Genomic DNA, 21579 nt, shown 5'->3' on the forward strand with positions numbered 1-21579 from the left:
CCTGCTTTCTGCCTTGGTGTCAGTTAGTGAGCTGTACGTTCCAGCAGCTCAGCATCAGACAACTATGGCTAGCAGCACTGATCTACTAAAGGATTCCCTACTTGCTAGCAAGAGGGATTTCAGATTCAGAATACCTTTTTTCTTTGAGGCTCTTTTATTATAATCATTGATTCATTCTTTTGAATTCTATAATTATATTAGATAGGATTACTGTAGGATTTAATTTATATAGGAAGCAAAATAGATTTATATTTTATTTCTATACATTTAAAGCTATGCAGCATACATTAAAGAATTTATATAGGGACAAAGCCATACTTCTATTTGCTTTATACATTTCGTATTTGCACCACACACCTACCAACGCTCTTGCAGCCACACTTTTTTGAATTTATGCAGGGACTAAGCCATATATTTACTGTTTAACATTTCTTATTTGCACAAGACATGAAACATCATGAAGTGTGGTGGAAAGGCAGGTAGCCACACTGGCCAGCCTTCAGGGACGGGTGGAAGAGGGGGAAGAGGGAGAGCTCTAAGTTCCACCCCCCCCACCAAACTGAGACACAGCCTCTTTCCTCCAACTAAAAGGGATGAGGTTGCTACAAACAGCAAGAAGAGGGGAGCAGTGCCACTGCCACTGCCTGTGCCTGAGACTGCATCCCATCTCCGTGCACCAGCCATAACCCGCCCCACCTACCACCATGACAGCAACAAGCAGCAGTACCAGCACAGCAGCCTACTCCACCCCTATTCCACTTCCCATGCTGAGCCTTCCAGTGCTCAGCACTGGAAAAGCTGGCGCTGGATCTGGATTTCAGTGTCTTAGCAAGGGAAATTCTGGGGAAGAAGGGGGAATCAGCTGAGTTTGTGCTCATCACCCCTCAAGTTTTCCCCTACAGCCAGTTCTCCTTCCCCAGAAGGCACTTCGAAGGAGATTGGTGTAAAGGTGGAGGCAAGCGGCTCAGCTGATTCTGCTCCTCCTCTTGCTGTGCCTCTGCCTGCTGAAGAAGAGGAGGAAAGTGCAGCAGCATCCACAGATACACCTGCACCCTAGAAGTGAGTGGGTGGTGTAGTCTGGGATCATTCTGAGCTGGCAGATGATCCCCCGTATGCTATCTGCCTGCACTGCCAATCCAAAACCAGCTGGAGCAAGGGAACAAAACATATGAGCACCATGCGGATGCTGATGCATCTCCACAGGCCCACCCCGTTGGCCTTGCTCTTCCTCAAACTGGCACCAGTGGGAACGTGCCCAAAGGGAAGTCCCCCTCTCATTTCAAAGCCCCCATCCCTCCAAAGCAGAGGCAGGCCACCCTGGAGCAGTGTGGGAAAGGCGGATAGAAAGGGGGGCATGTTCCAAAGGCGTGTGAGATCACCCAGAGCACTGGGGAGATGCTGCTGTCGATGGCCAGCCATTCTCCCTAGTTGAGCACCCAGAGTTCAGGTGGCTCATGACACTCGTGGCCCCATCATACCAAGTGCCCACATGCACCACCTTCAGTAGGACCATGGTGACATCCCTGTATGAGGTATGCATGAAGTACTTGAGGGAGGAGCTGCACAAAACAGGTCCACAGGTGGCCTTAAACTTCACCTTGGACACCTGGAGCAGCCGGAGTGGAGATCATGCCTACTTCTCCCTCACAGGGCACTGGTGTGCCCAGCAAGGTGGTTGGTGGGCTCTCCTTCAAGCCAAGGTGATGGATGAGTCCCACACTGCAACAGAGATAACGGGGACAATGAACCACTTGGTGCAGGGCTGGCCACGGGTTCATGGCCACAATGGGACTAATATAGTCTAGGTGGTCCGTGATGCCAACTTTGTTGGCATCCACTGTGCATCACACAAGTTGCACCTTGATGTCAGGGACACCTTGGAGGTTGACACGGCTGCTGGTGATGGCACCAGTACCACCAGCAAGCTAATTTCAAAGAGCAGGAAGGTTGGAAGCTACTTCCACCAGAGCATCAAGGTGGGCAAGATGCTGCCAGATAAACAAATAAAGCTGAACATCCCACAGCACAAAAATCATGCAGGATGTGGAAACTCAGTGGAACTCCACATACCTGATGCTCAAGAGGCTGGTGGAGCAACAGATGGCCATCCATGAGATGGCCTTGCTCAGGGAGATCAGGATCAGCGGCCCCCTGAACAGAGCTGAGTGGGATACCATCTCCCAGATCTTGGTGGTCCTCAAGCCCTTTCTCGAAGCCACCGAGAGCCTCAGCACTGCTGATGCCTTCCTTAGCCAGCTGATCCCCATAGTGAGGGAACTTCAGAGCCAAATGGAGAGCTTCCAGGGGATCAATGTTCCTGGCAGGGGCAAGCCATTGTCATCAGAGGTGCAGGCACTGGTGAGGCAGCTGAAGGAGGGCATCAGGAAATGGCTTGATCCCTCGCGGTCCTCTACAATCCATGTGCTGGCCGCCATGTGTGACCCAAGGGTGAAGGACACTGTATGCAGCAGCCAAACTCTGAATCAGTGGATGGAGGCACTGGTAAAGAAAGTCAGAGAAGAAGAACAGCAGAGGCAGGGGGACATGGAACAGGGGGATCCACTGTCCCATGCTAGTATACCGTCCACCAGCCAGTCTTGTCCTCCACCACAGGCGCTGCCAATATGGGCTAAGGGCAGGGGTTCTACAGTGGGGTCCAGAGCCACCAGCCCCCACCATCAGGCAGGTAGCACTCACGCCTCGGTGGCTGCCTATCTTGCTGAGGATGTGGAGCCACTGCCATGCACCCCTTGGTCTACTGGGCAAGCTGCAGCCAGATGTGGCCGCATTTGCCCGTGAGCACCTGTCCTGTCCACCGACCAGTGTTCCGAACGAGAGAGTGTTCAGCATCGCTGGGGACGCAGTGACACCACCCCACACCTCCTTGGATCATGGTTTGGTGGAGCAGCTGGTGTTCCTGAAGGTGAACCTCCCGCTGCTGGGGTACTCCAAGTTCCATGTACAGATGGAGTAAGTGCCACCCTCCTCACTCCGTCCACACCTATTTCCTTTTTTCATTTTTTAAAACCAGTTACTACCCCGCTGTCAGAGCTGGAGGGGACACTCACTGCATCACCAGCCAGCAGGGGAAGAACATGTCTCTGCTGAGCTCACTCCCATGCCAGGATGAACTTGGAAGTATGGGCTGGGGCTATGGAGAAGGTCCTGGGCATGACCACTAAAACTGCACCCTGCCGGTAGGGAGGCCTGGTGGGACTTCTGGCAGCACAGCAGCCCTGTAAACGCCAGGACCAACAATTCCCTGATGAAAGGTGGGTAGGAGGCACCATAACCTCCAGCTAACACATGTATGCAGACAGTCCTGGCTGGGGGGGGTGGGGAGCAAAGGAGTAGCAGCACAGCCAAAAGTGCAGAGGTACCTGGGGAGTCAGACGTGTTGCCGGTTGCAGCACGCTAGAATTCTACTGCCTATATTGAGTCTATGAGTTTCTGTACCTGCAAGACTGAAGAAGTGAAGTTCATAGGCTCAGCTGTGAAAAGTGGTTTGTACATTCCCTTTTAGGATCAGGGCTGAGAGACTGGAGACAGGGTGGTTTTTTGGTGGGGAATGTGTCCCCACAGGTAGTTGGGTATTGTTGTCTTTGATGGATTCTGGTGCGCAGTTTGTGGCGGTACTGGAGATTGTCAGGTTTTGTGTTTTGAGCTGCAGGAAGTTGGCTTGAGTTCAGGTGATGAGGTTACTTGCTTGTTTGAATTTACAACCACTTTTCAGAGCTGGGCCTATGAACTTTACTTCATCAGCCTCCTGGGTAGTAGGTACAAAAACTCATGGACTCAATATAGGCAGTGGAATTCTGGTACACTGCGACCTGCCAGACATCTGACTCCCTATGTACCTCTGCAATTTTACCTAGTTTCATAGTAGGTAGGGTCAGAAAGGACCTGAGCAGATCATCAAGTCTGACCCCCTGCCATGGGCAGGAAAGAAGGCTGGGATCAAACAACCCTGGCTAGGTGTCTATCTAGCCTCCTTTTGAAGACCCCCACGGTAGAAGCGAGCACTTCCCTTGGAAGTTGGTTCCAGATGCCAGCCACCCTGACTGTGAAGTAGTGCCTCCTGATGTCTAGCCTGAATCTACTCTCAGTCAACTTATGGCCATTATTCCTTCTTATTCCCGGTAGTGCTCGGGGGAACAGAGACTCTCCCATTGCCTGCTGGTCCCCCTTGGGTAGTTTATAGAGATGACCACAAGATCCCCTCTCAGCCTTCTCTTGTGGAGGCTGAACAGGTTCAGGTCCCATGTCCTCCCCTCGTAGGACCTGCCTTGCTGCCCCCGAATCATGTGAGTGGCCCTCCTCTGAACCCTCTCGATGCTATCCACATCCCTCCTGAAGTGGAGCGCCCAGAACTGGACACAGTATGCCAACTTTGGCCTGACCAGTGTCACACAGAGGGGGAGGATCACCTCCTTGGACCTGGTCATGACGCATCTGTGGATGCATGACAAGATGCGGTTAGCCTTCCTGACTGTGTCCGCACATTGGCAACCCATGTTCATTTTGGATTTGATAATGACTCCAAGATCCTTTTGTGCTGATGAGAAGGGAGTTCCCCAGCCTGTAGGTATGCTGCTGGTTCGTCCTCCCCAGGTGCAATATCTTGCACTTGTCAGTGATGAAACCCATCCTGTTCTCATCTGCCCACCCCTGTAACCTGTCTAGATCTAGTTGCAGCCTGTCCCTCTCCTCCAGCGTGCTCACTTCTCCTCACATCTTAGTGTCATCCACAAATTTGAACAAGGTACTCTTCACCCCCTTGCCCAAGTTGCTGATGAAGATGTTGAACAGTGCAGGCCTGAGGACCAAGCCCTGGGGAATCCCATTGCCCACATCCCTCCAGGTCGAAAATGACCCATCCACTACCACTCTCTGGATGTGGCCCTCCAGTCAATTTGTGACACATCTGACTGTGTAGGCATTGATGCCACAGTTGCCTAATTTTGTAATGAGAATGGGGTGAGAGACAGTGTTGAAGGCCTTCCTAAAGTCTAGAAAGACTACGCCCACCGTGACACCTCTGTCCAAGGATTTGTGCGACCTGGTCGTAGGCCACCAGGTTGGTATGACAGGACCTGCCTCTAATGAACCTATGTTGGCTGCCCCTAAGCATGATCTCCCCTGCTGTTCCCCCACAGATGTGCTCCTGGATAATTTTTTCAAATTGCTTCCCCAGGACCGAGGTAAGACTAATGGGCCTATAGTTTCCTGGGTCCTCCTTCTTCCCTTTTTTGAAAATGGGGACCATATTGGCCCTTTTCCAGTCCCCTGGCACCACACCAGAGCACCATGAGCTCTCATAAAGCCGTGCCAGGGGTCCTGCAATGACCCCTGCTAATTCCCCTCAGCACTCTGGGGTGGAGATCATCAGGACCTGCTGATTTGAATACATCTAGACCCACCAGAAGTTCCCTGACTAGGTCAACACTGACCCTGGACCTGGCTGTGCCTCCCCTGGCTCTGTCTGGGATCCCGGTCCCTGCTTAGAAAAATGGAGGCAAAGAAATTGTTAAAGAGATTAGCTCTGTCATCTGGTGCGACTACCAGATTTCCTAGTGTGTCCTGCAGAGGCCCCATGTTGCCCGGTACCTTCTTTTTACCCCCTATGTATTTTAAAAAGGACTCCTTGTTATCAAAGCACACCTGCGCTGCTACGTCCCCCTTCCACCCCCCACCCCACCTGTTCCTCACCCCCTGATGCCTCCATTTCCATTTTCACTGACTGGCTTTCTTGCCTGCATTGCGGGCCAGGCCAACCCCTGGCTTCTTTACTATTCCTTCCATTCAGGACCAGGAGACGCACCAACTGCAGGTACTTCCTCAGCCTAACAAAGGGTTTTTTCAACCTGAAAGCTTCCTAAGATATATTTCTCTAACTATTCCATATTTTTTCATAATAAACATAAAAACCCAAGATAAGCCATCACACACCACGAGGAACTTATATCCAGCACAACATCTTTATTTCTTGATGTCAAATCCTTTATAAAAAGAAAGGCTCTGTGACCGTTCAGTTTCAGTTCAGTTCAGTCAGATGCTGCTGGTGCTACTGGTGCTGACTGCTGAGTCACCTACGTTATTTACCTGCTGCCGTTTACAGTAGTGGACCAGACCGAGGCTGCAGGGGAGGAGGAGACCTCAGTGGGGCACACTGCCGTGTTGTGCAGAGGCCCAGTGCCAGGAAGGGCGCGCACACACACACACACACACACGCACGCACGCACGCACACACACAGAGTTGCACAGTGAGGGCGCACCTAACAGACACACACTAGGTGTTCCTACTTGAGAGGAAAGAAGGGCCTGACAGTTCTGTTTGCCTACCTTAGATGCTGCTGATGCTACCGGTGCTGAGCCACCTAGGTTATTTTTACTTGCTGCTGTTTACAGTGTTGGACCGGGCCAAGGCTGTAAGGGAGGAGGCAGCCTCACTGCGACACAGTGCCGTGTTGTGCAGAGGCCCCAGTGCCAGGAAGGACACACCTGAACACACACAGTCACCCATCCGTGTCATGAGTTTTGCCTGCCTGCGGCCAGAGGTGCAGGGCCCCAGAACCCCCCTGCACCTATCTCCATGACAGCAGACAGGCTCTGTGGCTGCAGCAGGGCCTAGCAGCCAGGCCCGCAGTATTTCCCCCCACCCCACAATGCCCCAAGACAGACAGTTGCACAAGCACCCATGGCATGAGTTTCGCATGTCAGCAGCTAGGGGTGCAGGGCCCCAGAACCTAGACTCCCCCTGTGCCTACCTCCTTCACAGCTGGCAGGCTTCGTGGCCACAGCAGGGTCTGGCAGACCTGCAGTTTTCACACCCTTCTGCCCCAAGACAGACAGACAGTTGCACAAGCACCCACGTCATAAGTTTTGCTGATCAGCAGCTAGAGATGCAGGGCCTCAGAACCCAGACTCTCCCTGCACTGATCCCCTTGACAGCTAGCAGGCTTCATGGCCTCAGGAGGGGCTAGCAGGCCTGCAGCTGTCACCCTGCTGCGCCTTAACATAAACACAGTGTCACCCATGTCACAAGTTTTGCTTATCCACAGCGTGAGGTACAGCTTCCCCAAAACCCCTACACTTATCTCCTTGAAACTTGGCAGGCTTCGTGGCCTCAGCAGGGACTAGCCTGCCTGCAGTTTTGACCCTGCTGTGGCTTCACACATACATGTGACATGAGGTTTGCTCTCAAGATCTTGAGGTGCAGTTTCCCTGAACCCTCTGCACCTATCTCCTTGAAACTTGGCAGGCTTCATGCCCTCACAAGGGGCTACCATTCTTGCATGTTTCATCCAAATCAGACCAGAAATGACAAAGTTATAGCCTGTTTCAAGCTTCCCCATTATAGCCAAGGCCAAAACAGGGTCAAAACAGCAAAACTGTTTCAATGAAATGGACCAGTGCTTTCAAAATGAAACAAAACTTGAAACAAGGCACTGTCCCATCAAAATGGCAAAACAGAAGTCGAAACAGTGCTGTTTCACACAGCCCTAGGGTGTAGCATGTTTTGCTGTACTCTCTATGCCAGAGATGGAGGAGTACGTTAGTTTATTCAGTCTCGCATTCCAAGCCATCATGCTCAAAAGCTTTTAGCCCACTTGGGCTCTGACTGTGTTACATCTGAAACCTCAGAGCCACTTGAAAGGCACAAGAGAGGAGCAGGTAATTCCAGTGTCATTACAGAAAGCAACTTTCAGGAAGTCTACCACAGCCACACATGGCCAAGCTAGAGTAACTACCATGTAAGTGCTCTGAGGCAGAAGTGCTCATCTGGGAGGATAGGCTTTTTTTTCACAGAAGCAGGACTGATGATTACTGTCAGCAGCATTGCATAACAAAGGAGTTTCTGAGGTATTTTGGGCTCTTCTCATATTAGCCAACATAAGCAAGGACTTGGCCAACAGTCAAGCCCGCCCTCAACTGTCCTCTACTTTTATGAGTCCCATTTGCAAGTACCAAGGCAGACTCATTACATAAAACCAGGCTGGGAAGTTTCCTGGTCTTGAAAGCATTTGTGGCAGTCAGTAGGGGTGTATATAATACCTCATCCAGTTGTGAAGCATTAGAATGCAAGAGAGGGCATTAGAGAGGCACTAATGGGGAGAGGCAAATCCACGTGTCACTGGCAACATCTTTGTATCATTAGGCCTCTCACCCTGCTGCTTGCAGCTTGCGCAGGGCTGTCCTGAGCAGGCACAGGCAGGCAGCCAGCCCCACGTGGGCTGCGACCAGTTGCAGCATGGGGCATTGGCCACAGGGCGGGCAAGGGGCCACTTTTCCCCTGCACTCAGCTTGTAACCTGGCCCCGCACCAGCTCCGGGCTTGCCCGTTGGGGCTGCCCGTGCCTGCTCAGGATAGCTCCGCACAGGCTGCGAGTGGCTGCAGCAGGGAGCACCAGCCATGGGGCAGGGGAGGGGCTGCTTTTCCCATGTGCTCCACACCAGCTCCTTCCCTGCCCTACTCACCCCACTCCTTACCTGAGCTTCCTGTGCCGGGGCAGACACGTGGTCCCAGGCCAGAAGCCCCTGCTGGTGCAGGAGCATGCCAAGGATTTAGTTTCATAGTTAGTAGGGTTGGAAGGGACCTTAGCAGATCATCAAGTCGGACCCCCTGCCATGGCAGGAAAGAGTACTGGGGTCAAACAACCTCAGCAAGGTGTTTGTCTAGCCTTGTCTTAAAGACCCCCAGGGTAGGAGCCAGCACCACTTCACTTGGAAGTTAGTTCCAGATCTCAGCTGCCCTGACAGTGAAGCAGCGCCTCCTGATATCTAGCCTGAATCTACCCTCTGCCAGCTTGTGACTGTTATTCCTGGTCACTCCTGGTAGTGCTCGGGGGAACAGGGACTCCCCCAATGCCTGCTGGTCCCCTCTGACTAGTTTGTAACAGGCAACTAGATCCCCCCTCAGCCTTCCCTTCTGGAGGCTGAACAGGTTCAGGTCCCTTAGCCTCTCCTTGTAGGGCCTGCCCTGCTGCCCCCCTGATCATGCCAGTGGCCCTCCTCTGGACCCTCTCCATGTTGTCCACATCCCTCCTGAAGTGCAGTGCCCAGAACTGGATGCAGTACTCCAGCTGCGGCCTGACCAGTGTCACACAGAGAGGGAGGATCACCCCCTTGGACCTGCTTGAGATGCATCTGTGGATGCACGACAGGGTGTGGTTGGCCTTCCTGACTGCATCCCCACACCATCTGCCCATATTCATCTTGGCATCAATGACGACTCCAAGATCCTTTTCTGCCTCTGCACTAACAAGAAGGGAGTTCCCCAGCCTACAGGTATGGTGCCAGTTGTTCCTCCCCAGGTGCATCACCTTGCACTTGTCAGTGTTGAATCCCAACCTATTCTCATCTGCCCACCCCTGTAGCTTGCCTAGGTCCAATTATAGCCTATTCCTTCCTTCTAATGTACCCACATCCCCCCATACCTTAGTGTCATCAGCAAATTTGATGGACGAGGGGGTAAAAATCAGCTTTTTACCCCCTTGTCCAAGTCACTGATGAAGATGTTGAACAGTGTGGGCCCGAGGACCAAGCCCTGCAGAAACCCACTGCCCACATCCCTCCAGGTTGAACTCCAGGTCCCCTGGGTCCTACTACCCTTGGTGCCTGTCACTTTTTACTCTTTAAGGCAGCTTAAGGTCCTTTTTTCTCTCTTTTTTAGGCATCTTAAGGTCTTTGGGGCCAAGTTCCCTCGGGGCACATCTATGCCTTCTCCATGTAAATCCTGAAACTGCTGTTAAGGAAAAAGCCCTGTTACTCCGTTCTCATGTGTCACACATTGAAAGCATGCTGTGCAATCACTGTTACAGCAGAACCAACCACACCCAGCTCTGGTCTCAGCAGCACTTTTGAGATGGAGATCAAAAGCATCCCACAGTGCACTCCAAAAGTAACCACGCAACATCTTCTGGTTTTGGGAGCCTAAGAAAGGGAGATAAATTATTGAAGATCAGAGCTGCCAGTGCCAACATATGTAGTCAGAAGGAAGAGATCTTCATGTTCAGTCCAGTCTCAAGGAGGCGCAATAATTTCTACAGCAGACAATGAACTACCAAGATGCAATCAGATAAGTAAGCAGCACCATTAGGACCATGCAACTGGGGACTATTGTCAGACTCTGGTCTTCCCTAATGAGAAGGATGGGCGGCCTAGTGGTAAAAGCTCTAGTGTGGGACCTGGTTCAATCCCCAGCCCTGCCACTGACATTGTGTGAGCCTGAGCAAGTCACTTAGTTTCCCTTGGCAGGACCCATGGAGGCATGGATTCCACCAGATTACATGTGATGTGCAGTTTCTCTAACACCCTCAACATGCACATTACACTGTTGTGGGGAACATGACATGGATAAATCTTCCCCCACTGAGAGGGCTGCTTTAAGTTCTACAATGGGAAAAAGTAATTGGAGCCAAAAGTAGTCCCCCAGATGGATTCTAAACCAGGCTGCTAGTTCATAGATTCATAGATGCTAGGGTCGGAAGGGACCTCAATAGATCATCGAGTCCGACCCCCTGCATAAGTGGGGTTGTACCATGCCACAGAAAGCTGAACCCAAGCAGGGGCCGGTCTGTCAGGGATCCTTCCCCCTCCCATCCCAAGGGTTCCCTCTGCAGAAGCAAACTCCACAAACACTGGTTGAGCAACAGCCTCGCTTATTTTTTAGAGGAAACACAAAAATTAATACATCATTAAACATAATCACAAAGCCTGGGCATGTCTTAGCCACTAACACCTTCACAATAAGCCTGAAGTCATGTTGACATAAAATGTAGTAATAAACTGGGGGATAGGAGGATGTAGAAACTAGCCAGATTCAACCTCTGCCCTCTCACAGTATGAACAGTGCGTGTTCCACTTGATAGGGATGTGTGTACGAAACCGTGCACTTTGGTGGCTTAATACTGTTATAAAGTTTAAGAATATTTTCCAGAAGTTTTCAACTCCACTGCTTGCCCCTGTGCCCTGAAATTCTCCAAAATAAAAATCTGCTGCAACCAGACCATCCCATCCCACCTCAGGGATAGTAATCTTTCTTAAACCTGCAGCTCAGGTGTTGATCTGCGCTGTGGAAATAATGTGTAGGGTTGAAGCCTCCTGATGAGTGCTGAGAAAAGATGGTTAGTGGTACATAAAATAGAGGCTAAAATCAAATGTTACAAAGGAGAACCTAGCGGTACCAACAGAAGTGACAATTTTTGCCTGATCTGGCCAAAGAAAGCGGTTTACAGCTATGAACAAACAAAAGTGCATGGCTGCAGACCACTTCAAAAATGGCTGACTGGGCAAAAATCTGGGTTCAGACGAAGATGTTTCAAAGCAGAGCATCTTCTGTAATTTGTGTCCACACTGCCTGCCAACCTCAGAGGTGTTTTCAGAATGGGAGGGGAGAAAGGGAGTAGAGGAAGTTTGTTTGGTGGCTTGAGGGCTCCAATTCATCCACCCTACCCTCCAGCACTGAATGGGGAAGCCCTAGAACTAATTTTTTTTAGTCTAATTTTTATTTAAATCAGATTTTCTTATTTAAAATCGTATTTTTTATTTTTGTTAAGATTCTTTTTAAAAAACCCCACATAAAAATAGTTTTAATTTAAGATACGTTAAGGCTCAAATATATCATCACGGAAAAGGGATTATAACTTCTAATTATGTACTATTTAAAACAAAATAAACACGTAATCTTTTTAGAAAAGTTTTATAAATAGGTCACAACAGGCCATGGACTTGATTAGCGCCCCAATTTTATAAGGTTTCCAGAGGCTCCTCTACAGAGTCTTTAATCTTTACTAAAACCACTGTATTCAGTGAGACTCAGTGCTTGGTCTAGAAGATCCCATGAAGCATCCCTGTGATGCTTAGTTTCAGGGTCTCAAACTGTGGATTTGTGTCTCCAGAGATAACATCCTTGTTAACAGCAGTCTATGGAGATGAGAGGTAACAGACCTGATTTACCCACCCATCAGTCCTATTGTCTCTCTGCAAGTTTGTGTACAGAGTCAAGCCCCTACCTCTTTCTAAAAGTGCAAAGTTTCAAGAAGTTAAATGAATAGAGGATATCAAACAAGAATGCACTTTTTGTAGAAAACAATTATTAAAATCAAGGCTTCCTGACCAGTGATTTAAATCAAATCCACCCTGATCCCTAGTCCTTAAAGCTGGTGTTTGAGACTCATTTACACTGCAGCAGTCTTTGAGCTCAGCTCCATAACTATGATGCGAGTATGGTTTGAGAATTATTTAGCACATGACAGGTACTCACCTACAAGACAGCCCCTGTTCTAGAGTGCTCTGTTCTAGAGATTTCATAGATTTCTAGAGTTGGAAGGGACCTGGTAGATCACTGAGCCTGACCCCCTGCTTCAGACAGGAAAGAGCGCTGGGGTTAAGTAACCCCAGCCAGAAGTCTGTCTAATTTCCTCTTAGAACACCTCCAGGGTAGGGGAAAGCACCACCTCCCTAGGAAGCCCATTACATATTTTGGCAACCCTTACCATAAAGATTTTCTCCTTAAGTTCAATCTAAATCTGTTCTCCTTCAGTTTGTGGCCATTATTTCTGGTAACCCGGGGGGGGGGGGGGGGGGGGGGGGGGGAGGAGGGTGCCCTGGTAAACAACAGAGTGTCCCCTATTCCCTGCGGACCCCATCGCTCCAGGGGATGTCTGCATCACTATGCTATTGTTAACCAACTCTTCAAGGGATACCCAATTTCAGCATCTAGATCAGCATTTTTCAAACTGTGGGTCATGACCCAAAAGTGAGTCATAAGAATATATGAAAGGGTCATGGACCAATTTTAAAAGGGGACCAACAAACTTTAAAAATGGATTCTCCTTAAACGAGAAAAATGTGGGAAACCGTGGTTTTTCCCTCGCAGGCTAGAAAAGTTACAGCATGCAAGGGGCTGCTTGGGGCCTCCCCCCCCCCCCGCCCCACATGTTGAGGAGCAGGGGCTTGGGTGTGGGGGCAGCAGGCCAGGAGAGAGGGGCACTGGGCAGCAGGCCAGGAGTGAGGGGCACTATGTGCGGCTGATGCTCTGGGACCAGCCACCACTATCCCCCCACACACCCCTCCCCAGCTCTGTGACCAGCTGCAGTACTGATTTTAAAAAAATGCCCTTCAAATCACTTCTTACCCCATGTGATAATGGCATTATTATTATTATTTTTTTTATTTAGAGGCACCTCATAATGTGTTGATTTCCAGTGCAAATGGCCAATTTATTGCTAGTTGCAGGTGACTTGGGTCACATTGCTTGGGGATTTAGTCCAACAGCTGACCGCTATAAAAACATTTCTAAAAGAACCTACAACAAATCTATAGGTACACCTCTAATCAGAAAGAGGCATTTGGCTGAAGCTCATTAGCTACAGTAAACTGCCCTTCAAATCACTTCTTACCCCACATGATCTCGAGTAGAGGTCAGCTAACCAGAGACAGACAGTTGGAGCACCACAGGGATCAATACCACAGCACAATTAAAATATTGGTTTTGCTCAACAGGCACTTGTGTACAACCAATTCCCTGCCCTCAGCGCAGGATCATTGCTGGACAAGAATCTTCTCTGAAGAAGATTATAACCACTGACAATTAGAATCCACAGGGTTTGATTCATGCTGAAGCATCTGGTCTGTGTTCATCCAAGCTTCGTAACGTATGCTGTTGTATACAGTTAGGACCAGATCAGCATTTTATCATCCTGCCTGACTGGCAGTGACCCCCACATGCCACCAACAGAATGACTCCAATTAGGACAAACCACCCAAAACATTTACAGAACAAGCAACACAACTGTGTACACAGCAACTTTTCATTGCCTCCTAACCTCACCCTGAAGAGCCATAAACAAGAAGCATTTGACTTGACTTAACCAGGGAGCCTTTATGTAAATGAGTAAACAAGGCCATTACCAGGGGCTTACTGTAACAAATGCCCTGCAACTAGGGCTGTGCAAAATTTTGCAGGGTGTTCCTTTTGACACCGTTTCAACTTGTTTCCAGCTCAAAAGAGTGAAATCAAAACAAAACAAAAGACTTTGAAACAGCTTCAAAATGAAATGAGGGCACTCAAAATGTTTCAAAAGTTTTGAAACATTTTGAGTTTCAAATGTGAAGCTGGACCCGCTTGCAGGGAAGTAGAAATTAAGGAGAGGGAGGAGGAAGAGTGCTCTGATATTGACTGTATAGCTGACCAGTGACTGTGAACCTTCCCTGAGGTCGCTTCCAAACCCAGTGCTCTGGGGGAGGGACGGAAAAACCGCTGCACTTTAACACACACACATCATGAGTTTTGCTTGTCAGCAGCTTGAGGTGCAGTTTCCCAGAAACCACTGCACCTACCTCCTTGAAACTTAGCTCCTTCAGAAGCCATGAAGCCTGCTATCATCCCTGAAAGTTTCATCCGAATTAGGCAAGAAATGAAAAAGTTATAGACAGTTTCATACTTCCCCATTATAGCCTATGGGCAAAACACCAAAACCGTTTCAACGAAATGAAACGGACTACTGCCTTTGAAACAAAACAAAACACTGTCCCATTAAAATGGTGAAATGGAAGTTGAAACAAAATGGTGCTCCTACCTGTGACCCTTCCTCAGAAATCAAATCACCCTCCAAAATGTCTCTCTTTCATCACATACCAAGAGTCTGGGTTTGAAGACATGTACTGTTTTCATGTTAAAAGGAAACTGTCTCAGTGGCACAGGCCAGCAATATGATAAATCACACCAAGAAGACCTGTCCAACAGGCATATTGTATAAGAACCAAGAGGAAAGTAAGAGTTTTGGTAAATGGTCACAGTCCTCAGGAAGTGTTTGTGCTTGAAAGCTTGCAAAGACTGTTTTTCCAACTATGTAGCTGGTCTAATAAAAAGATATCATATTTACCCAAAAACCTTGTCTGCCACAGTCTTCAGGACCATTTGAGTCATAGCCAGCTAAGAAAGGTGTCAAATGTATGGTCTATAGAGATCCAGACAGACTGGGCATTAAGTGGTGGGGCCTGCTGGCAAAATCTAGATCCCTACTGGGGAGGAATGACAGCTGCATAACCCCCTGCACTACTACTCACCCTACCACTGCGGCATCCATATCTAGCCTGCAAAATCAAATGAATTTGACACCTCTGGCCTGTAACATCTCATCAGAGGACTCTGAAAGTAAAATGACCTCTAGTTTGCAAAGATGCACTGATGTACAACTGTTACCTTCAAAAGAAAATGTATTACACCAACACCGAATGGACAGGTGACAAGGTCCCTTATTTTATTTGTTAGTCCCCTTCTCTTACAAACAAGCACAGCTCCATCAGGCCCAGCGCTGGATTCAGGCACAAGCTAAGTAAGCTACAGCTTAGGGCCTCACATTATGAGGTGCCTCTAAATATGAAAAAAAACCAAACAGTAAAACCTTACAAATCCGGTGTGCTCAGGACCAAGCACATGCTGGAAATTTGAAAATGCCAATTTTTTTAAACTGGCACTGCAGCTGGACACAGAACTGGGGAGGTTTGGGGGGGGGGGTAGCGGTGGCTGGTCCCAGAGCACCAGCCACACGCAGAGCAGCGGCACAGGGTGCTTAATGAAGGTGGCAGCAGCCATGTGCAAGCTTCCCCCGCCACTTCTGGGCCGGCAGGGGGGAAGTGGCAGCCGGTCCCAAAGCGGCAGGGAAAGTGCCAGATTTTGTGAGTGTTTCATGTTTTTTGGTAATGCTATGGGGCCTCTTAAGCTTGACATAATTTAGGGCCCCAGCATGTCATAATCCAGCCCTGAGTGGGCTTCAAAGTGTGTATCAAACACCAACACAAGGAGAGATTAAGAGACATCTGACTTGCAGATTTCACTTACTGGCTGCAGGCCAACAGGAAAGCAAGATACCCTCTTTTCAACCCAGTCTCCTTGGATGACAGAGACCCTGATATCCCCAGGCTGTTCAGAGCAGAGGAGTGTCTGAATTTTTTTCTAAGGTTTGTCCACTGACCATGCTAAGGGACTTGTATCTTTGGAACCAGTTTTTGAGCACTAAACAGCTGATAAACATGACTACCAGCTCAGGGAAGTTCTCACTCTTCGTACCTTCAGTTCCACAGCCACAGACAGTCATGGGGCGAAGCTCAGTTACCCGAAATGCTACCTCTACCATTTTTTTGGGTTCCTGTCCCCTGAAAAACCCAGTTGTCTGCCTCTTAGAGTTCAGTCTTGCACTCTTGCTATAGAGAAATGGTTGTAATTGGTTTCACAGCTGCTTACAAGGCTGAAGTGAAAATGACTAGGGTCTTGTTAATATCACTTTTGAAAAACTCCCTACAGTAGCTTCAGAACTGTCCATAGACTCCAAGTCAGATCTAGGCAAGTCAGCAAATCAGAAGATAGCTTCTGTCCTAAAGCAGAAATCTTCATCTCCCTTACGGGCAGCTTGTGCAACTACAAATATACTTATCCATACATTATGGATATTACAAACACATACATATGCATGCACATGAAGGTGCACACATCCCCACCCCCTCTCTCTTTGTTAAACCCAATGTGAACCCATGGAACCTGCTCCCACCAAACCTACTATTTCCTTTTTACAAATTGGCTGACTTCCACTTCTTTGAATGCACATTTCATAAGAAAGGACAAAGCTGTATCTTTTTATCGTAACCCCTAAACCTACTCATCTGTGAGCAGCCCTCATCTTCTTTGGTCTCTCCTTAGTTTAGCTATTTTTTTATGCTTGCCTGTTGTCTGTTACAGCTGCCCCAGTAACAGTTTCCTTTGGGCTGTGGAATGTCTAGTTGGACATACAATTTGTCAAACACTGACTCTGTTGCCTTTTGCAGTTATGGTGTTTTAATAGTGATGAGACTGAAGTGATTGGCAGTAGGATACAAAATCATCACAGTTCTAGGTCAATACAATGGAGTCGCATCATACACGCATGCCCCGGAGTGCCAATTGTGTGGATTCAGCCCACAGAAGCCCCCCACAGTGCTGTGCATGGGGCCAAGCAGCTACACTGGGAGCAGCCCCGCTGGGAAGCTGTGCACACTGGCCCAGCAGGAGTTTGGTGCAGGCTGCCCTGAGCAAGGAGGGACTGTACCACTGGATGGGGGAGGGAGTGGACTGTACCACTGGGCAAGCCCAAGAGTAATTTTGACTATACGCAATTTTTGCCTTATGTGCTGACTTTAGAACCTAACCTCCATGTAAGATGCAACTCCACTGTAGTGCGAATTAAACCATCTCAGCAGTAAGCAATAGGGATGTGCAAAGCAGGCCCTATTCGATTCCGATTCGGCCCAAATCACGGACAGTGATTCAGTAATCAATTCAGTAATTTGAAGATCTGATGCTGATCTGGAGAATCAGTGATTCGGACACAGGCACAGCTTTAAATGTTTTTTCTACATACCTTGAGGTACCAGTGTGGCTAGTGAACACTGAAATGCTGGGGCGCACGGAGCGTCCCACAGGAGTGCAGGGGGACCCTCCACGTGCTTGGCAGCGAACCCAGAAGTGGACTGCAAACACCTCCAGTCCACTTCCAGGTCCACCAGAGAGTGGGTCCTGCCCCACAACACAGGAGGCACCAGTCGCTGAGCTGGGGTGGGGCTGGAAGTGCTTCTGGTCCACTTCCAGTTCTGCTGCTAAGTGCACTGGGGAGCCCCCTGCGCTTCTGTGGGATGCTCCATGGGCCTGTGCCCCAGCACTGCAGCATTCACAAGCCACCTGCTACTTAGAGGTATGTAGAAAAAGCATTTAAAGCTGTCTCTATGTCCAAATTGCCAAATCTTTCTGAATCTCTCCAAATCGATTTGGAGGGTTCTGATTCCATTCAGAAAGATTAAAGGGTCCTCTGATTTGATTCAGATTCAGAGATTTGGCCACCAAATGAGGCTGAATCTCCACCAAATTGAATCAGGGACCGAAGCTTCGCACAGCCCTAGTAAGCAATAGTCAGCGCCACTTTCAAGTGTCAGATGAGTTCAAAGTATCCGTCTCCCTTGGGGCAGCAGTGGCAGGACCCGGCTCACATGATGAGCCCAGCCTGAGCAGCTCCCCTCCTCTCCCCCACCTGCCTGTCCCAAGCAAGGGACCTTGGGCCTCAGAAAATGGCTTGGCGGGCCGCATGGCGGTCCATGGGCCATATGTTGGACAAGCCTGATTTAGTGCTTTCCCAAAGGGTATAACCAGGACAACAGGATCTGAGGCCTGAATTACTCCCTGATGCAAAGGGGAGTGTACAAGTAGATAAACACAACCACATGGCAGCACAGACAGGGCTGGCAGCACCTGCATGCCAAGCCTGTTTTGAGATACCCTTATTGATAATCCAGAAAGCCACAGGTAGAGATGTTTTTCTTATTTCTCATTACTACGTTCACCAGGGATTTCACCACAGAATTCATTCCATTGTCTAAGTAGCTGACCTAGTCCTCTAGTACAGATCCTTTAAAGATTGTACATGCGTAAGTCTGCAGTTTTTTCCTTTTGCATTTTATGGCAACAGCTGAAGCTCAACAGAGACCGACTAGGCAGGAATAATCATGCCTGTTCAGCATCCTGTGATCTTATTCTTTCATCTGTTTAGAAGCTTCCCTATTCAACAGCCCAAGGTTCCTCTCCATCTATCTTGCTCAGTGTTCTAACTTGCATAAGGCATTCTCAGCCAGATGAAACACAGTATTACACAAGACAAGATGCCCATGATAATGGGTGGCAAGGGGCGCTCTTCTCACATAAAACCAAAAGTCATGGCCACCTGAGATAAAACTTTTCTGGAAATTCAAGAAAGCCACTCCGATTTGCCCATCTGCCTCCTGGTACCCCATCTGAAAACATACCAATGTTACAACTACAAAAAAACTTTTACTGGGATGAAACTTGTTACCTGCACTGAGTGTGATGAAAAAGGTCTTCCTACTTGGAGGACCCCCTCTGGATACTCTAACAGGTAGTGTGGTGTACAGTAAGTGTTTTATACACTCAAGTCACTGCCTCATGCTGAAGAAAGAGACCCAGTAACAGTCTTCCGGGTTCACACAAAAATGTGTTTTGACAAATTAGGATAGCATCCACAGTTTTGTGCTCTGGACACAAGCTGCAAATGCCAAGAAAATCTGGCAGGTACGTCTGGAAAACAGGAGGACAAGAAGCCCAAACATTTCTTACAATTACCCTGTTCTCTGTGTTTATAAGACCAATTTCTTATTAGCTATACTGTAAGTCAGGACTGTTCAACTGGTGACCTGTGGGCAGCATCCGGCCAGGAAGCAGTTCACACATCGCCAGCAGGCTACTATGTGCCCTCCCCTCATTGTTTCTGCCACTATGGGGGATGGCAGGTCTGGCAAGCTTGTTAGCTACTGGGCAGCACCAGCAGGAGGTGGAGGGGAAGGCCTGCACTGCAGTGGGGGGGGGTGTCAACTTAAGTACAGTGAAGGGGGGGGGGTTCTCACCTAAGTACAGGTGGCAGTAGTGGGACTCAAACAAGTGGGGGGGGGGGAGGGAAGCTGCATACAGCAGGGCTCTCAAGGAGCCTGTGTAGCACCAATGGGCATGGTCTACATGGCGTGCAACCTAGGGCCTATGACCAGTGCACCGTACAACCACTGGCTACTCTGAAGTTGGACAGCCCTCTACCTTAAGTCATACTATGATGGTTCAGGGACCTGCTGGTCATCTTCTGGCATGGAAAATAATTTGAAGATTTCTTTTGTACATATTATTAAATAGACACCATAAGAAATGGGTGGTAGCAACTGCAAGTGCTCGTCTAGTATCTGTCCAGTCTGTTTTATTTCTACACTAGTAGCCTTGTCATGCTAATGACAACACTACAAACATATCAACAGTATTAGTAAAGAATCAACATCAACTAAACCAGGTGTCAAATCACCCCAGGCCCCAGAACAGATCCAGACCACAGGGGTTCCTCCTGGGCTGGAACCATGAGGCCACATTGAGGCTACAGTGTCGGCTGAGGCCAGGCAGCTGCACTGAGTCAGGCAGCACAGAGCTGGGGGAATGCAGCAGTGAGAAGCCAGGGGCCTGCTGCAGGACAGAGGTGCATTTGAGCACTGGTACAGAGCTGCACACCAGGACTACAGGCCATAGTTCCCCAGCACCACCCAAATGTAGCTCAGTACAGCTACATGCCATGGCACTGGCATTGCCAGCCAGCCACAGTTCTGTAATACTACCTGAATGTGGTTCTGTGCAGATGCACACCCTCCGCTCCCTGCTGCTGTATGGTGGCATGGAGCTCTGGCAGGCCTGTGCTGCCAGGGGCATGCAGCAGCACAGAGCCGAGGAGATGCACCTTCAGTAGCCTGCTGGACTACTGGTGTGCTGGATGTTTGACACCCCCAAGCTAGACGCTTGTCAGAACAAAGTGAAAACCAGGCTGTATGAATCAGATCCTCATGCAGCATTGTCCCTCCCTTACAAGGGACCTGGCTATCTGTACATGAATTCCAGCTCTGTTAGCCTCTCTCTTGCCATAGGAAATCTGAGCCCAGCCATCTCATTACCACCAAGGTTCTGCTTTTTAGTCAGCGTTTCCAGCTCAGCCAACTTGGACACAGAAAGAACAGCTTTCCCCCACTGAATCAGCGTCTGGGGGAACTTGGACTACAACTGGGAACACAAAGTATCTCCTCAGCCAGAGGAAGAGACCAGCAGAACTGCCATCCCCTCTCCCCTACCCACCACTGTGCCACATGCTGCCCCACTGGAGGCTCCCTAGAGCTCAGGGACCTGAATACAAAGCCCAAGTGCCCGCAACTCCACCCTTAGCAAACACCCTTCCCCAGTGGGGCTGGAGGTCGCGGGGCGGGACCAGAGTTCCTCCGGGAAGCAGCGTCCGGAGGTCGGCACACAAGCAGCAGGCCGCCCCCTTCCGAGCTCCACGGCTGCCCCTACGCGGGGCGCGGCGCAACGCAACGTCGCGGCCCCGGCCTACAGCCACAGGGTAGAGCCCCGCGGAGCCCCGAGCCGCGCAGGTGCAGCCGCCCAGGCCGCGGAGGCGCTGCTGGGCAGCTGCGCCCGAGCCGTCGCTTCCGCTCAGCCCGGGCCTCATACCGCCCTCGCTGTCCCCGGCCCCGGCCTGGCGAAGACCCACGAACAGTCGAAGTGGGGGGCGGGGGCGCGGCCGGACCAAGCCCGCGAGCACGATCGCCCACCTGCCGCGAGCGCCGGGGGCGGCCCGGGCCCGCGCCGTTGAGCAGAGGGGTAGCCTCGCCCGGCTCGGGCTCGGGCTCGGGCTCGGGCTCTGGGTCGTCGCGGGCGCGGCCGGACCACGACACTTTCTTGGCGACGTTGGCCATGCGGGGCCGGGCGGCGCGCAGCTCAGTGTCTGCCGCTCGCATCGGCGTCATGTGACCCGGCCCGGCCCGGCCGCCACGTGACTCGGCGGCGCTCGTGGCCCGCGCGGCATCCTGGGAGACGTAGTTCCGACCCGCCCCCTCGCCCGCGGCGGCTGCGGCGCTGAGCCTCGGACTCGGGATTGGCAGCTGCTGGCCGAGGCGGAGCGGGGCGCCAGCAGGGCTGGGTTTTTTCGGTGAAATCTCTCAAAAAACGGGCTTGACCCCA

General features: G+C 50.1%; 1 protein-coding gene across 1 annotated transcript in view; it reads right to left on the minus strand.

Annotated features, from left to right (window-relative positions):
• The window catches only part of CLCN7 (Cl-/H+ antiporter 7), a 65246-nt gene extending 43881 nt beyond the window's left edge, over positions 1-21365 (minus strand). The window contains exon 1 of the mRNA XM_090023859.1: positions 21171-21365. Within this exon, the coding sequence (XP_089879985.1) occupies positions 21171-21365 (195 nt within the window). The remainder of the gene's footprint in view (positions 1-21170) is intronic.
• Between the last annotated feature and the right edge of the window lie 214 nt (positions 21366-21579).

The sequence above is a fragment of the Crocodylus siamensis genome, chromosome 12 (assembly GCF_052110815.1).
Source record: "Crocodylus siamensis isolate JL-2025a chromosome 12, ASM5211081v1, whole genome shotgun sequence".
NCBI classification, from domain to species: domain Eukaryota; kingdom Metazoa; phylum Chordata; order Crocodylia; family Crocodylidae; genus Crocodylus; species Crocodylus siamensis.